This window comes from Puntigrus tetrazona, chromosome 14 (genome assembly GCF_018831695.1).
Source record: "Puntigrus tetrazona isolate hp1 chromosome 14, ASM1883169v1, whole genome shotgun sequence".
In the NCBI taxonomy this organism is placed as follows: Eukaryota; Metazoa; Chordata; class Actinopteri; order Cypriniformes; family Cyprinidae; genus Puntigrus; species Puntigrus tetrazona.
In genome coordinates, this window is record NC_056712.1 from 8,764,014 (window position 1) to 8,781,962 (window position 17,949).

The window sequence follows — 17,949 nt, forward strand, 5'->3', positions numbered from 1 at the left end:
ATTGTGGAAGTGAGAAAGCGACTCTGCTTTAGGGTTTAAAATAAGCAATATAAATATTTTGCGGTTGTGCTGCTGTCACAGGAATTGTAAAAGCTGTCTAATTACGTTCCGTTAAACAATTTCCTTCAAGCGGACCCGGCATTAAATAACAGCCCTTAACTTCTTTCCTTACTAATTTTATACTGCTCAGTTCACATACGTAAGCGCTTGTACACGGGCGCTTAGTTATGACGCAAACGCCGCCTATCTGATCCCTGGCTCTGATTGGCTAGAGAAGAAAATACGCGCCACATATCCGATTCGAAGTAAACAGCGGCGCACTTCTGACAAATTCTCCAGTTATCAGCTTATAACGAGTTCTGTGTATTTTGAACGATGTCCCTTATGAATGCGATAACAGATAACGGGTCTTAACTTTTCTTTACGATCGATTTCTTGCGTTATACCGGCCACTGGCGTCATGTGGCCGGTTCCGTGATTCGTTATAAAAAGCTGGTGAAAGTAAACTTTATGTAAACGTCGTTTAAAAGGAGTGCTATTGGCAAGCACGATATAATGGATTGTGTTGCCACCGGAGGAAACGTGAAAGGTAATAACTAAACTCGTGAATGGTTAAGTTGGCTTAAAAACGCAAAGCTAGTGGTCTGACTCTTTCTGTATAAACGGGCTTCTCGTGCGTGACTTTAGGGATAGAAGAATACTGATCCACTCTTGTTGTAGTTTTAGCCAAAGCCATACATTCCCTGTCGAGAATCGGAGAGGAGCTGTATTTGGAGCCTGTGGAAGATGGGGTATGTGTATGTGTTTGTGATTGTTTATGTTTGTTTAGTCAGATAGTGAGGTCTTAACACACACACACACACACATATATAATGTCAGCTCCTGTACTGACTTGTTTGTGTCCTGTGTTTTTAGTTGGCTCTGCGGTCAGTCAACTCTTCCCGGTCAGCCTTCGCCTGCTTCTTGCTGTCTCCTCTCTTCTTCCAGAGATACCAGGCTCCTTCAGACCAGAGCTTTCGCTGCAAGATGCCCATCAAGGTTAAAATTCATGTTCCTGCTCTTTCCATCCCTGCATGTTTCATGAGCTAAATAATTGCCCGTTCATCACTTGTGCACTTGAATGCGTCTGACGTATTAATAATTGGCTCGTACTAACCTTTTAGTCATGTTGAAATGTAACATGGCATCGAAGACCGTTCCAAATGCACAAAAAATCTTGTTAATGTAAATGTTTGATTGCTACCATGTCTTTGTCTTATGTTATTTAGAGCGTTCAGGCTGTGTTCAAGTCCCTAGCGTCTCTCGAACGCTCTGTAGAGAAATGCCGTATTCAGTTGAATGGTGGAAAGAGTCGGTTGACCATTACTCTGCACTGTAAACACGGTAAAACACATTTTTTTTGTTAGTAGGATTAAATATATTATCGCACACCTGCATGTATGCAAGTATTAAACCGTACCAAATGCTCGAGCGTTCATATTGTGACTAAATGTAGCTCTTATCTATGAGACTATGAGGAATGAACATAGTATAAATATCAACAAACCTGTTTGTTTGTAAAGCTGCTTTACAATGAGTTTTTTTTAAAAAAGTGTTCTGCAAATTAATATGATATTTTTTTATGGCACAGTAAACAGTTTCTTTCAAAAATTGCATAGAAGTGGTGTAATTTACAATATGATCACCTAAACTGTGTGTTTGTTATAGGGCTCTTGAAAACACACAATTTGTCCTTCCAGGACTGTGAGAGTTTGCAGGCCGTGTTTGATAAAGAGAGCTGTGCAAACGTGCTACAGGCTCAACCCAGGTCTGCATTCATTTCAACACCTCAATATTACAGTAGTCCGCATTTGAAGTGGAAAAAAAAGACGAAAATGAATTTTGGTTTCAGGTTTTAGGACAATTTTCCACTTGACGATCCATTTGCATTTCCATTCAGAGTCTGTTTATTGATTTATTTATTTTTGTTGTCCTGTAGGCTGATGGTGGACACAGTTCTGCATTTCCCTCCGTCTCTGGAGGAGGTGAACCTGTCGGTGAGCGGTGATCGCGTGTGGCTCAGGAACCACGTGGAGGACGATGCTGGTATCAGCCGAGTCTGTCTATGTTCTGCTGATGTGCGTGAAACGATTCAAGTGAAACAAAGTCTTTCCTCTCTCAGACTCATCGCGGGCAATGATGACTGAGCTGTGTTTGAGCTCGGAGGAGTTTGATCATTTTTCCGTGGCCAGTCAGACCAGCATCACCTTCTGCCTCAAAGAGCTCAGGGTGAGCGTGCTCTCACACAAACCTTATTCACATTCACAGTTAAGACAACACATCTGACACAACTTCACGACTTTCTGACTGAAACATCCACCTTATTTCTCTGGTTTCATCCGTTTCCAGTTAACATTAATCTGTACAAAACAGCTTGATATTGCAAACTGGAATTACTTCTTATAGTATTTAAATTTATTGTCGTAATTATAAACAATGGTTTTTAGTGCAAATGGTTTAATTGACTCTCATTTATATTTCTTTATTAATATTTATTTATAAATAGCATGATTAATTGTGCACAAGAAGGAGCAAAAACATAAATCATGTCAAATTAAATTTGATTTACTTGTGTTTTTTTTTACTATAGCCATATAATTTTAAAGCATTACATTTTTTTATTTAATTTTTTTATTTTTCCATCAGGGTTTGCTTGTATTTGCGGAGTCGTCTGGTCTTCCAGTCTCGATGTATTTCGATGAGCCGGGCAGGTTCGTTTCTATTTGTTTCTGACTTATCGCTCAAGTTCACCACTTTCAAATATGTAAAATTGACATGTATGAAAATCAATCAAAAGTTCAGATTTGTAAATTATTTAAATGTTGTTTTAAAAATATGATTCACCAAGGCAGCTGTTAGTTAATGAAAAATACAGTAGAAACAATAATATTGTTAAGAATTATTACAGTTTAAAAGAACTCATTACTATTTGAATACATTTTAAATATTTATTATTATTATTATTATTATTATTATCCTCGTTGAACCCGTCGTGCTGCTTAATATGATTTAGGATTCTTTAATAAATACAGATTTCAAAAGAACTGCGTTTATTTGAAATCTTGTGTAACATGATAAATATCTTTCCTGTCAATTTTGATCAATTTAATTTGTCCTTTCTGAGTAGAAGCATGCATTTATTATAAAAAAATAATAATAATCTTACTCCAAACTTTTAAAATAAAAGTGTATTTGTGTGTCCTCACCTGTGTTTAAGTCCAGTTATCCTGAGTGTAACTGACAGTGTTCTGGAGGCAAATTTTGTTCTCGCTACGCTGTCAGAAGACTCGCATCCCAAGAACCACGTCAACTCCAACACAAAACGGTACTTAAATTCATAAAATATATTCTAAATAACCTTAAAAGCTTTATAAAGAGTTCTATTTGGTGCTTTAACGCTTATTCCCCTCAGCACTGACACAGAACAGCCACCGGATGACTTCATGAGTGATGACATGGACTCGTTTCTCATCGCCATGGAGACCAGTGAGCTTCCTGGACCGTCACACGTCCCCACATCCCCACCAAGACCCACCAATAACAGAAAGCACTCTTTCAGTGAAGAGGAGGAGGAGGAGGAGGAGGAGGAAGCACTTAGAGAAGGACCTCCCAACAAAAAGGTACAATAATCATTCAAATGGACCATTTAACAATATAAGACCTAATGCCCAGATCCCACTAACATTCAGTTCATGCTTTCTTATCTTTCAGTTTTGTTCACTTTTCTTCGGTTCAGTTCTGCCCACTCCCTCTCAGCTGCCCAATCAGACGATGCAGAGCCAGGAAGTGCTGGCAAGCGACAGCGAAGATGAAAACCAGACAGAAACATCATAACCGCCCATCGGCTGAACTCCCACATCCAGCCTCACAAAGACTGCCGAATACATTAACACACACACGTCTCCTCCTGATTTTATTTTTCTATGAAAATAATTATGGTTTTAAACCAAGAGATGAAGCAGTGAATATAACAAGCCGCATCAAATCATTGCACAAGTCACATTAAAACGTCTCACTCCCGCTGTTATCGAGTCTCTTGTTATTTAAAAATATCCGTCGGAAAAAGGAGCAGAGTTTCTCCTGGCGCGGGATGTCTGAGAGTCACTGTTCCCCGGGGTCACGGCATTATCACCCTTCCTGCTCAGCACCTGGAAGCTCTTTCCTCTTGTCTGAGGCTTTTTTCTTTCTTTTTGTTTTTCTTTGTCCTTTTCCATTTCCTTCTCACGTTTCTTTCTGTCTTTCTCTTCTCTTTCTTTTCGCTCTTTCTCTCTCTTCCGCCGCCTCCTCTCTTTCGCCGTCAGCCTCTCCTCTTTCTCGCTGAAGTCCTGGATGAGGATTTTGGGGACGGGGGTTTTATTGGTCTCCCCTCTGAGACGTTGAAACAGACCCAGACGTTTTGGAGGGCCTGACTTTGTCGGCGAGTTGGGCTGAGCGTGTGTATCCGGTGTCGGTGGTGTGTGTTCTGAATGCGTGTGTTCTTGCTGCTGTGGTTCTTTGAAGGTGTCCTCAGAGAGGATTGTGGGATAGGAAACCCGCGAGCTGGAAGACCTGCGCACCCGGACGTGAGCCGGTGGGACGTTTGGGCTTGTGGTTTTTGAAGGTGAAACTGAAGGAGTGGACTCTAAACCCTGGCAGTTTTCTGCTATTGCACATTTATTGTTATGAGGGTTGCCAGATTCAGAAGCAGAATCCTCAGTTTTACTCTCAAGGTTGCCTGATTCTGCGCTTACAAGCTCTTTGCTGGTCTCTGAGATTTCAGAGCTGGTTGTGATATCTTCTTTGTAATCTGAGTTGCCAGATCCAACTGTAGAATCAATTATATTGTCCTCTGTGTTGCCAGATTCACTTGTAGATGGCACATCCATGCATTCTGGGGCGTCAGATTCAGTGGTCACATGCTCTGGATTGCTCTCTGAGTTGCCAGATTCAGCTGTGACATGTACATTTTTCTTCTCCGGGTTGCCAGATCCAACAGCACAATCCACTATATTATTCTCTGTGTTGCCAGGTCCACTTGTAACTTGCTCATTGCTGTATTGTGGGTTTTCGTCAGGAGAACCATCTATATTTCTCTCTGAACTGTCAGATCCAAAAGCAACATCCATGGCATCGCTTTCTGGTTTTTCAGTTTCGGTGGTAAGATCTGTCATATTGCATTCAGAGTTGCCAGATTCAGTTGTATCATGCACATCATTGTTTTCAAGATTTCCATCAGCAGAATCCACTTCACTCCTCTCAGAGTCTCTTGTAACAGTGACACTGTTGCTATCTGGGTTGTTAGATCCAGCAGCAATTTCCGGACTATTGTTTTCAAGTTCGCCAGAATCAGCAGCAATATCTATTGTGTTGCATTGAAGGTTTTCTGATTTGGGAGCAGCATGCATTTCATTGCTTTCTGCATGGACATATCTACAAGTATCATCTTCTGCATTGTTTGTGAGGTTGCTTGATTCGTCAGTATTGATTTCACAGCACACTATGTTTTCAGCTTCAGGTTTATTAACGTCATTATTTTTGGGATTAATCTCACTGTTTTCTTCATCATGACATGTGCCATCAGAGTGTATTGATGCTGCACTCTCCTCCTGAGGATCAATGATATTGGTGTCATCGGCAGAATCCACTTCACTCTGCTCTGGGTTGCCAGATCCTTCAGCATCTTCCACATCTTCGCCTGATTGGGATTGCTGTTCAGGATCTGTTGGTTCGTCCGGATGCTCGGTTTCAATTTCTTGTTCAGTTTTTAACAAGAATGATGTTAGCACTATTTCAGGTGTTTGCAGTGTCTCTTTAACACAATGAGAGTGACTTTCATTCTCGTCAAAGCTAGTATCCTGCCTGTTATCCTCCAGTGTCTCGCCATCTTTCTCCTCACACATGTTTGAAGGGTCTGATATCTCTGTGGTCTCCTCAGGGAGAACATCAAACTCTTGCTGAATCCCTTTCACCTTGTCTGCGTCAGTATGGTTTTCACTAATAAGCTGAGTCTCCTCATCTTGCTCTATAGCTGTATTTATGCACGAATCTTCTCTCTGCCTTTCTGATTCTTCTTCTGCTTCATGTTGATCACTAGATGTTTGAGACCTCTCTTCCTCCGGAAAAACATGTATCTGTACCTCTTTCTCTGGGATATTTTCCTCATTTTCTTCATTCAATGTGGTGTTTGGTAACCTATCTTCTGCTTGTTGTTCTTGTTTGCAGTGTTCTTTTCGTATTTCCTCTTCCTGGATGTTGCTGTCTGGTTGTAGTTCCTCTTCCTGTTTACTGGAGTCTTCCTGTGATGTACTTTGTTCACAAGGCTCTAAAATCCTCTCAGTCTCCACAGTCTGTTCACACGTCTGTGTGTCTGTATTCTGTTCATTTTGATTTGTTGGTGCTTCTGTGTTCTGATCATCTCGATTTTTGTCTTTTTCCATATCCTGTCCATCCTGATCTCCTTGAGCTTCTGTACTCTGTGCATCTTGACTCGTGTCCTGTATATGGCAATGTATGCCCTCCTCAATCACACAACAAGCTGTCTTTTCTTTCTCATCACCTTGTGCTGTTTCTGGACGATCCTCCTGTTGGTTTAAAGATGTCTCTGTATGCTCTTTCTCAAAAACATCGCAGTCAATGCTGGAGGACACCACCACTGAGATTTTGGGATGTGTGTTGAGACCTTTGTTTGAGCAGAGTTCGTCGGCTAGCCTGTCCCGCTTGGCCCTTTGCTCCTCAACGATACCGCACACACTCCTCCTCCTCACCTCCTCATCGTCGCTCTCCTCCACAACGTTTCGCGAGAATTTTCTTCCCCCTCCGTCCCATTCCTCCATGTCGGTCTTACTGCTCCTCTTCCTCCATTTCTTACGGAGAGCCAAAGGAGAAAGAGAAGAATGTGAGCGCGTGAGAGGAAGAGTCAGGCTCCCCTTCGGTCGCTCCTTCTTTTCTTGATCCTTTGGTTTATCCTGTGATCTTTCCCAAACCATCCGGTATCCATGACATCGCCCTCTTGGGTCAAAGGTCGAGTTTGGTCTCTCTTTTTTCCATTTCTCCAGCTCTTTCTCAGTTTGTTTTTGCAGGTCCGTCAAGGACAGAGACACTGAACATACCTGAGGATGAAACAGTGATTTTAAGTAAATAAATCTGTCAGGGTTATTTAATTTTTTTGCATTAATTACTCATCCTCATGTGTTGCCAAACCGGTAAGACCTTTGTTCATCTTGGGGAAAACACATTAAGATATTTTTAATGCATTCTGAGAGCTCTCTAATGTTCTCATAGACAGCAATGGAATTAACATGATAAACGTCCAGAAACATAGCAAGGAGCTCGGTAAAATAATGCATTTGTGTTCAGTGGATAATCTCCAAAATAATGCTAGTTGATGTGAAGATGAATTGTTATTGTTATTTTAGTATTGTTTGCATACAAAATATATTCTTGTAGCTTCGTTAAAGTACAGTTGAACCCAATGTCACATGGCTTATTTTATCAAACTCCTTGCTACGTTTCTAAATGTTGGTTGTGTTACATTGATGTCTGTGGGAGAGTCAGACAGCTCTCAGAATGCATCAAAAATATCTCCATTTGTTTCGTAGACGAAGCTCTTACATGAGGGCGAGTATTTAATGACAAAATGTTAATATTGGAGCAGATTAAACCTTTAAGGCCTGTTCACTCCAACACAAATGTTCATAATATTATTTTTTTTTTTCATTAGGCTCATACACATACATCCCCTGGCTCTTCCAAGCTTTATAATAAGCTATATAAGAATGGGTGTTGAGATTTTGAAGCCTAAAAAAGTGTGTACATCCATAATAAAAAGTACTACGCATGAATCCATGGGGTTGATAAAGGGGTTAATTTAACATAATTCAGATTAGATTTATCTGTCATATACACCTAAGACTGCTCGAGGGTGAGTAAATAATGGGGTGATTTTCATTTTTGGGTGAAATAACCCTACTATGTATAAAAATGTAAAATGTAAATGCATATTCACTCTCTGACAGTAGGTGGCAGTTTCAGAAAAATGTAAGTGCCTCAGTTTTTCCAGTACCATGGAAAAGAGATTAGTTCTAAATCTGCAGTGTTGCTGCCATGTGAATGTATCTGTCATTCAAATTAAAATTGCAGCAAATTCCTCACAGAAGATTCATTATGATGTAAACGGGCCTTTATTCAGATGACCTTAGATGATCGGTAACGTTACCTCATGGATAAAAGCATCAGCCTGCTCATGTTGGACACGTTGTTTAACCCCTCGTAGTCTCTCCAGTGTTTCCATCTGTCCGTCACACTCCTTTCTTAATCGTCCTTCACCCAGACACCGGCGAACCAGCACCACAGCGACCTGAAACAAAACCCGCACACCTGCGACACACACAACCTCTGGTCAGTGCAAGGACTTCAACAGCAGCTCCACGCGGAAAGAAGTGTAATTAAGTAATAAAGAAGAGTAAGTGTAAATTTTGCATGATCTCGTTAAAGAAATTAATACTTTTATTCAGCTAGGATGCATTAAATTCAATAGACACGCATTAATCAAGCAGGGGTACGTAAAGTAAAAAAATACTTCAAGAAAACAGTTGGCTGATTTGATTCATATCATAATGATATCATAATAACAATTACATCCAAAATAGGTTTTATTCATGTAATATATCTGTGCATAACGTATATATTCTGTATATATAAATACATACATCCGTATATATTTTTTTAATATTTACATGTATACATATCAGATATATAGAAATTATATGTATTTTTTTTTCTTTAATATATACATGCATGTGTGTGTATTTATACAGAATAAATATATACAGTATAGACACTGGGAGAAAAAAAACTTGATGTGATTTATTTGACACTACTGATGTATATCAGTGCTGTTAAATACATGCAGAATAAAAGTTTTTCGTTTACATAAGTGTGTACTATATATGTGTTATGAATGAATGAATATGCAATAAACATGAATATGTTTAAGAAAATATAGTATATTTGTATATTACATATATAAATATGTAAGTTAAGATATTCAAATATGGTTATTTTTACTGGCATATACAATATTCATATTATTATGTTTATTTTATAATCATCTCACATATCATGAATTTTCTATAATGTATTTATTTATATGATAAAAAATTACATCTGACATGACAATATAGTTTTGATTCTCCATTATAAATTTTAGGCCTAGATTGTAGAATAAATGTGCCGGCAAGTTAACCTTGCTTTCTGCGATGGCCAGTGGTATCCAAAAAAAATTGCATGATTTATCATCCAGACCAGTAGGTGTCAGTATAAAGTCTAAACCCAAAGTAAAACAAACAATTACCAAGTGCACCTTTAAATCACGCAAATATACAGTTGAAAACAAACCATAGCAGAAAAAGAGATCCCAGACTCTGAGCAGAGTTTCGAAGGGCAGGTGACGGCTGTACAGACACATCAGCCAATCGGTGGCAAACATCAGAGGCTCCACCCCCTGATTCTGTAGGTGTTTGTGTGCGGCTGGACACAGCTTTTTTACGATGCTTGACAGAACAGCGGCATCGAATAAAACACCTTCCTAAAGAAAAAGAAAATCAAAAGCCCATTTCTACATTTTAACGCTCGTTTAACCGTTGTTTTTATGGTCATGGAAAGCTGCCCTACCAGCAGAGGGCTGTAGTATCCAGGGAGGTAGAGCTCACTGATCTGCACCAGACACCAGAACGCCTCCTAAAACAAACAACCATGTTAAACATCAAGCTTGCAAGCAAACAAACTCATGCAATTTCTGGGATAATAGCTGGACGCCACTCATTTGAGTATTGCCCCTCTAAAATATCAACCAAAACTATGGTGTGTAAATAATATGATTTACAATATAATAGACTGTCAAGGCAATTTTATTCACTTTAAACATTCAATGAAGTGATTATTTTCTCTTTAATAGAGATAATATTGAGTCATCAATTAATTAGTCATGATAAAACATTATAACCAATGTATTTTTCCACCAGTCTATTATGTTACTGATTATAACGTTATCTTTTTTGATAGCTTGTTTATTACTGTGAACTGATGTTAGGTTATTGTAGATCTACAGAAAACACAGACACACCAAAATACCAAGAACAAAAAGTCCCCACATTAACAATCTCTCCCTTTAAGAAATAGCAATAAAGTGGCAAAATGATAATACATTACTGTTTGAAATTCTTTATCACAGCATAATTTATTCAACATGCTATTTAAAAAAGTTTTGAAATAAATGAATCCTTTTAAACTGATCAAAAGAATCAGTAAAGAAATCAATTTCAAATGTTTTCATCAATTTTAAATGAATTAGATATATTATATATATAGTACATAGACTGACTTCTGAAGGATCGTATGACACTGAAGAGTAATGAGGCTGAAAAATCAATTTTTGTTCTATTAAACTATTTTGAAAATAAAATTCGAGAGCTGCTATTTAAAATATTTCGGAATATTGCCGCCTTACTGTGTTTAATCAGATAAATGCAGCCTTGCTGAGTACGAGAAAAATAGCTGGTAGTGCACGTTATAAACGCGTCAAAGGTGGCATATTATTTGGTTATTTACTTTTTTCTAGCAGATAAATACTCATACCTCAGCGGGCATGTTCATCAGAAGCACAGCAGCCACTGGACCCTGCGCCTGGCAGTATCCCTCGTCTGGACGATACTGAGTGTAGGCTCTCAGGACCTCCAGCAAGTCCTTCTGACTGCTCATACACACATACACAATGAGAAAGGAAGCTTTTGGACTAATCACGCGAGTTATAATGCTATAGAGCACATGGTGAAGTACCCATGGCCGTCTTTGGACTGGAACATCTCGTGGAAGGGGAACTGTCTGTCTGTGTCTCTTTTGATGATATCGGTCCATCCCTGATGATCTGGAGCTTTAACTAGACGCTAGACGAGCCGCAGAGGAAACACGGGGGCTTGTATAAGAGCATCCAAAACACCGCACGCATATGACCGATCACTTACTTCGAAGAGTTTGACGTTTTTTTCTTTTCTATCCTTAGCTCCACAGAGCAGCGGCCAGCCCTTCGCCCTGACGGATGCTGGGATGCCCTTCTGACACTGACCTTTGACCTGAGACAAAGGAAGAGAGCTGAGCCACGCAGTCTGCTGCAATAAAAGCAGCTTCCACTAAAAATTATTTTGACTTTCAGGGATAGAATATTGGACAAAACATTTATTTTTGGTAATCATGTATAAAAGCATTAAATATATAATGATGCCAAATCTATTTTTTTTTCAATTATTAGTTAAGGTACATAGAGATGAATTTGGCCCTCATTTGCAACCTACAGTATCTGACATTCAACATCCTGTGTCATACGTAGGCCGACTGACACGAGGTATAATCAACAGATGAATCAATACTCAAAGAAGATCATGAACCATCAACTGAATACGTTTAAAAAATAATAATGATAATTTGATGGTTTGGTATGTCACCAAATCTAATTCAAACAGGAGACTTTTTTTTTCTTTGCTGCCAGTTTGGACCAATGACAGCTTGCGAAATGACTGGGCAACTGATACATACCTAATGCAATAACTGGTTATTGATTTATCAATTTCCAGTTCCGTAAACAGGCTTTATTTAATAACTTATAAATAATCAGAATGTCCCTTTTGAAAAAGAAATTGCACAGAATGTGCACTTAGTGTACATTAAATCTTAAAAATACAGTATATCATTTTAAAATAGCATGCTAACAGATACGTAATATTAATGAAATAAAAGGTACTCAATTTTACTTGAAAAAACGTTTGAATAAACTTTTATGATACTTTCTTAAGAAACCCAAAGGTCCACTTAATGTCTAATGAAAAGTGAAGCTTTAAAATACATTATAAATTATGTGTCATGCTTGACAAAATATACTTGTCTTTGATATTTTTACACAAGTAAAGCACTTAATTACAATTTTAACTATTTGATAATATGCTTAACATACTAAAATACTTCTTCTTTATACATTCTCATTCTTTTTTATACACAAAAACGTCTTTACAAGCGTGTTAATACAAATATAATTAAATTACATCACTCATAAGTTTCAATAGAAAATATATTAAAGTATATTCAGCTACTTGATTCAGTATACATTTAAACGAATGCATTTTCACTTAATTTCACTCATTACTTATTTCACAATTTATATTTCACTTGAATAAGCGTTAAAAACATTTCCGTGTAATTTAAACATTTCAACAGATAAATATTTGTATATTTACTATCAATCTGCTTATTGCAGTATTAAAAAAAATGAACGTCTGAATGATATTCTAGTCCCTAGATATGGATGGGGCCCACAAGTTAATATTTTAAATGTTCCACATGACCTTTGACCCTTCTTATTACATACTTTTTAACACACAAGTATGCAACAGCAAGAAAGACGCACCTTGCTGCTCTTTTTCTCCATCACCTGCTCCCACTGAGTCATGAGGCCGAGCCACTTGGACTCTCGATGTCTCACTATCTCGGGACATGGGCCGTCCCTGTCAAAAACACACACAATCAGCAACGCTGCGCTCATTTCACTGTCACCATCACAGCGCAATCGGTGTGAACTTTCCGCCCGAAGCCAAAGCAACGCACCTCTACCCTGCTTCCTAACTCACCCTCTCTAAAGAGCGTCCCCTTACCAGAGCAAAGCACGAGTGTCACAAGAAGCAAACACAGAAAACAGGAAACCGCACTCTGACAGGCTAGAAATCACCATGGCAACATGACAGGATGTTGAGAAGGAGAAAATGAGAGTAAGAGGTGCGGAAGGTAACGGTAATGTATAATCATCAGTTATGAACTACGAGCACCGAGGGTCAGCGGCGCCACACAAAAAACGGCCTGACCACAGATTATATATTTAATCACACGCGCTTCGCTCAACCAGGGCTCGCAGCATACAGACACAGTCACGCTCGAACCGTGTTTCGCCCGAACTCAGCGCTGTTGTGAACAGACATCAACACTGACCTGTCAGTTTCTCCGTTCCCTAGAATAAAGCCGAAGCGGTTCGTCTCCACAACCGTGGCCTCCGACCCGTGGTCGCCCTCCTCATCCTTGCTGTCGTCTGCTTTAACAGACATCTGTATGCACGCGTGTGCATGAGAGAGAAATGCATTTAGAAACACGATGCGAATGGCAATCACTTTTTTGCTACCAAACAAGCGCCGTTTTTTTTAAAAATCCAACTGCATGACACAACACACACACGGCGCTGTATCATGTGCTGATGTTTAACCTGCAGCGAGCGTTGATTGGTAACTGAACCGTATTTATTAATGCACATTAAGCGCAGAGTCATCATTAATGCTCTAGATTTTTTCAAGAAAAGCAGTCAATCGTGCGATTAAAGTCAATAAAGCAAAAGCTACCTTCACGCTTCTGGCAAACTCAAAGGTGTCGTTGTCCTCTAATGGGAGGGAAGACAACGAAGACAAAGACTTCCGCTGTAAAGTCAGCTAGTGTGTGGTTGCGCATGTGTGTGTGTGTGTGTGTGAATAACTGATGGTAGGAAGAAAGGGCCTACTTTACGATGAAAATCAAATAGCCCAGTGATTTGTTAACCGTTCTAAGGAACTGAAAGTGCAGTTTCACTGGTGCCCTGTGGTGAAGAAATACAGGTAGCATCGCATTAATCGAGAGAATACACTCAATATTTATTCGACTGAAGTGAAGGAGAACAAAGAGGGAAACGATCTGTCACTTGCTTTGTTTTAAAATATATTCCATATGGCTCATTATTTTAGAAATGTCTCAGCTACACCATGCAGATCAAAAAAAAAATGCAAAACTTCCTCACTGAAATGAAATTATGCTGATTGGTGGTGAAAGTGACCACATCTTGGGAGAGCTAGTTGTTTTAGCAACATTTAGTCGCAAATTAAATAACTGTAAGTAAAATAAAAGGTAAAAGTTGTTACTTACCTGGTATAACTTAGCATTTTTTAGTTTTTTTTAATTCAAAACAACATTCAAGGTAAACATAAACCTCTTGAGAACTGAAGCAGTGGTTAATATTTCCAGATTATCATGTTTTCCTATTAAAACAAAATATGTTTTGTGTATTTCAATGTGACGTACAGTAGCTTTTTTCTATTGAGTCGTGAAATGTCTTCATTCTCACCTTTATTGATCTATATTGGGTGATGGCCGAAGTAACATGATGATGTAATCTGACTATGTATAAAAACCTGCCTGTATAGGTGTCATACTTTTTAATGCATTTTTTGATGCGGCTGACTTTAGCCTGTATTTAATGTGAATTTAATGCGACACTTAATGCAAATTAACTTCCGGGTTAATCACACAGAAAGAGAGCAAATAACATTTATATTTACATTTTCAAAGACCATTTTGACTTGCAGTAGTTCAAGCGCTCTTAAAAACTCCCATTAAGACATGATCCTGGATCAAATATAGACTTATCCCAATCCCTACCCCTAAAACTAACCCTATCCAAAATGTACTGCTAAAATCAGTGGGAAATGAGAGCTGATTAACAAGGAGAAACACCTAACCCTGATCATAAGCCTAAAACAGATATTTGCTGATTGGTTGATTAGAAAGTCTTGTATAGATTTAACCCTGCACCGCGTTTGAGAAAGACACAAAATTATATGTACAGGTTATTTAATTCTTTAATATTGCACTTACGTATAATCACTATTGCCCATGGACATGCTTTATGACAAATTAAATAAAATGTAATTTCACGTAGGCTACTCGTGGGGGCCCTCTGGTGACCACGGGGGTCCTAAAATAGCCCTTTAGTTCGCTTATGCTTTTAGCCGGCTCTGCCAATGTGTACACGTCCCTAGGCAAGTAGTTCTGAAAGACACTAAAACTACCGCCTCGAGCCAAAGCCTCAACCGAGGCCTGCCAGCCCTGGACGTTAAAGCTGGAGGGATTTACGTTTAGTCATTTTAAAGCACTCAGATACTCAGGCACTGTTCAAATAAGTACAAGCTGGAAAGGGAAAGGAATAAATAAAGAGAAAGGGTACTCTGTGTTTTACAGGACTCCCAGTCACGTGACATAGGCCTACTGACTGCTCGTTTAAAAGAAAAATAGCCTATTAATGATTACATAAAAAATATAAAAGCTTATGAATATATATTTTTTATATTTTTATTATTTCCTTTATTTTTTAACAAGTGGCACTGCAGTGGCTTATATGCCTATGATGTCGTAATACCCTCTCAAAATAAAAGATTAAAAAATAAATTTCACTAGTGCCATTTACTTGCTATGAAAGCCAGTTTCAGCCACAAATTTAATAAAAGAAAATGGTTACTGCAATTTTTTTTTCTCAGAATTGCTCGCAATTCTGCCTTTTTTCTGAATTGTGACTTTATATTTTTGAATGCTACATGCTTACAGCCAAACAACACAATCAACACACATTCAACAGTTCAATCAGCATTCAGCATTTGTTTTTTTTTTTTACATTTGGCGCAAAGAAAAAAAAAGTCTTGAATGAAAACTAAATGAAACTAAAGTATGCTATAAATTATTGATTTAAAAATGTTAAATAATGCTTAGTGCAACAAGTTAAACAACAGGCCCTTTTTAGTCAAATAATTAAATCAATGTCATTTTAAGGCAAAATAAAAATCATCCTGCTGTACGCTATAGACGTTTATTTCTGGCTTTTCAAAAGTGCATGTCAAAAGTTAGTCTGTTTTGTTACTCATCAAGGCAGTTTTACTCCCCTGTTGTTTCTGATGCCTGATATACTGCAAAATATATATAAAATACATATAATATATAATCATTCCAAACAATGCTCAAAACATTCACAAACACATTAATAAATGTCCCACTACTTTTTTTTCCTTTTGAATTTAAATATAAAACTTAAATTAACGTAACAGATATGTAGGGATGCACTAATGATATTAGTTGTATATGTTATATAGTTATCTATTACTTATAGATATGATTTTTACTGTTGGTAGTAATACATAACCCACAAAGGACAACCTAAATGCATTTGAATTTAATGTTTTTGTAAACTTAATAATACACACATAGTTGGATCAGAGATCATAGTTCACCTCTTTCTAAAATTCCAAGGCCACTTAGCCGTTTTTTTTAACACCATTGATGACCCTAGGCTCGCCAATCATTTTTAAGTGTTGTTCTATGGTCTTGTCAATATGTTCGCTGGGTTAATTGTGTGATTAATTGTAAATAATGGCTGGATGTCATGTTTGATTTCTCCTTTGTATTATCTCTGCAATACCTTAGGACCCCTCAGAAAAATTTCTCCTCACCCTCCAGCACAGATTTCCACAACCTCTCTGTACTGACGGAATTTCTACACATAAAGAGAGAATACAGTTTACATTACGTGAAGAAAGAGAAAGAGGGTGTTTATAGTTTACATAAGACGAGATACATCTACTTTTCTTCCCCCAAAAACGAATATTCTGTCATTATTTAGGCAACTCCTGACACAAGTAAAATGGATGTTTTAAAGGAACACGCCAGGCTGATATTACTGACATTAAACAGTGCCTGAAATTGCTGGGAACTCTTTTCATGCTGTGAGATATCATTGCGTCTGCTGCACCCATGCGTCATTTTTGAGGGTGATGCTAACGGTTTAATCAGATTCAATTATCTATGCTAAGCTACGGCTAAAAGTGCTAGTGCCAGACCCAGAGATCGGCAGGAGGGGAGGATTCCATTCTACAGACAAGAATGGATGATCTTTACATCACATATGATAAATGTTACTATGTTTATTTTGATACTATTTGATTTATTATGCTATGACGTGATGGCATCATGTGTTAACATATGTAAACATATTACTCCCTTCACTTAAGTAAAACACTTTTTGTTTTCGGGGGAAACAGCCTCTAACTGTGTACCAGATGTGTAAAGACATCGGCCGGGATCCCCATTGAGAATCATCCCCACCTGCTATGTGCATCATACCGGTAAACGCAAACTTTAGACGCTTCTACCTCTCATTTACAGTCAGTGAACTAAAAAGCTGCTCTCTCGATTTTATTTGTCAGAAATGCAGAGGTGATGAAAAAGATTACTGAGACAGTGGCGGAAGAAGGAGGAGAACTATGTATGATACTTACGTATGCATTACAGTATTGACAGGAATATTGTGCAATATTTGTACAATTCAAAATATGACTATATTTATATTCTTTTGGTTAATTTGTGGGCCACTTGAATATTTTAAATAAGTGTCATTTAAAGAGCAAGCAAAGAGTTTTATTTGCCTTGAAAGTAGCTGTAACTTAAATAAAACCTAGTAATTATGACAAAGAGAGTAGTTTTAGTACCTTAAGGAACTACTCACCTAGGGATGTGAGCTGTAAATAGTTAATAAAAAACCACTACGAAGGTTTTTCTCATAATGGTGAAGAACAGCAAAGTAGTTCCAGTCAAAGACCAGTCCAGTGTTTGTGGTCACAGCCTCAGCTAGGTCTGCTGTTCAAGACCGCTGAAGATACTGCTGAAGCTGCTCTGGTCCAAGAGGATCCTCTCCGTGAAGATATTACACCTGTGAGCCGCGATTAAAAGATAGTGTGGTTGTGAACACACACACACACACACACACACACACACACACACACACACACACACACACACTGTTTAATAGTAAAATAGCATTTAGCATAGCATACAAACAGCATAATAAGCGTACTCTCATTTAAGTACTGTATGTAAAAATAGCACAACATATCTCCGAAAGTGCTATAGCGAGAATGTATTTAGTAGCACTCGGATACACCACGACATTATCCCTAATTTAAAAAACACATAATCTGACACTGGTGTAAGCGTGTAACTGTCAACTCGGACGCTTCATCTCGTTGCTGCGCGACTCCGAGTCTCGCGAGA

The 17,949-nt window shown here is 38.2% G+C and overlaps 2 protein-coding genes across 3 annotated transcripts; one reads left to right on the forward strand and one right to left on the reverse strand.

Annotated features, from left to right (window-relative positions):
* The first annotated feature begins 266 nt into the window (after positions 1 to 266).
* rad9a (RAD9 checkpoint clamp component A) lies at positions 267 to 4,066 on the forward strand. Its single transcript, XM_043257397.1, has 11 exons — positions 267 to 589; positions 721 to 791; positions 916 to 1,038; positions 1,269 to 1,383; positions 1,708 to 1,807; positions 1,979 to 2,085; positions 2,162 to 2,268; positions 2,686 to 2,750; positions 3,257 to 3,364; positions 3,452 to 3,659; positions 3,751 to 4,066. The coding sequence occupies exons 1-11, from the start codon at positions 556 to 558 to the stop codon at positions 3,871 to 3,873; spliced, it is 1,161 nt and encodes a 386-aa protein (XP_043113332.1). The 5' UTR covers positions 267 to 555; the 3' UTR covers positions 3,874 to 4,066.
* tbc1d10c (TBC1 domain family, member 10C) lies at positions 3,940 to 17,904 on the reverse strand. Of its 2 annotated transcripts, none has more exons than XM_043257396.1 (10): positions 17,405 to 17,904; positions 13,048 to 13,160; positions 12,473 to 12,569; positions 11,040 to 11,147; positions 10,855 to 10,961; positions 10,654 to 10,768; positions 9,691 to 9,756; positions 9,415 to 9,604; positions 8,234 to 8,394; positions 3,940 to 7,127 (listed from the first exon to the last, which is right to left on the reverse strand). In XM_043257396.1, the coding sequence occupies exons 2-10, from the start codon at positions 13,158 to 13,160 to the stop codon at positions 4,083 to 4,085; spliced, it is 4,002 nt and encodes a 1,333-aa protein (XP_043113331.1). In that variant the 5' UTR covers positions 17,405 to 17,904; the 3' UTR covers positions 3,940 to 4,082. The 2 variants fall into 2 exon arrangements, with proteins under 2 accessions (XP_043113331.1, XP_043113330.1); XM_043257395.1 differs by lacking the exon at positions 17,405 to 17,904 and adding an exon at positions 13,449 to 17,380.
* Between the last annotated feature and the right edge of the window lie 45 nt (positions 17,905 to 17,949).

Coding starts and splice junctions, on each gene's coding strand:
- rad9a (XM_043257397.1), top strand. CDS start 556: ATGGATTGTGTTGCCACCGGAGGAAACGTGAAAG. Junction 2,086..2,161: donor CCACGTGGAGGACGATGCTG/GTATCAGCCGAG, acceptor TTCCTCTCTCAG/ACTCATCGCGGGCAATGATG. Junction 3,660..3,750: donor AAGGACCTCCCAACAAAAAG/GTACAATAATCA, acceptor CTTATCTTTCAG/TTTTGTTCACTTTTCTTCGG.
- tbc1d10c (XM_043257396.1), bottom strand. CDS start 13,160: ATGTCTGTTAAAGCAGACGACAGCAAGGATGAGGAGGGCGACCACGGG. Junction 12,570..13,047: donor GGGAACGGAGAAACTGACAG/GTCAGTGTTGAT, acceptor TGTTTTTGACAG/GGACGGCCCATGTCCCGAGA. Junction 9,757..10,653: donor TGATGAACATGCCCGCTGAG/GTATGAGTATTT, acceptor TGTTTGTTTTAG/GAGGCGTTCTGGTGTCTGGT.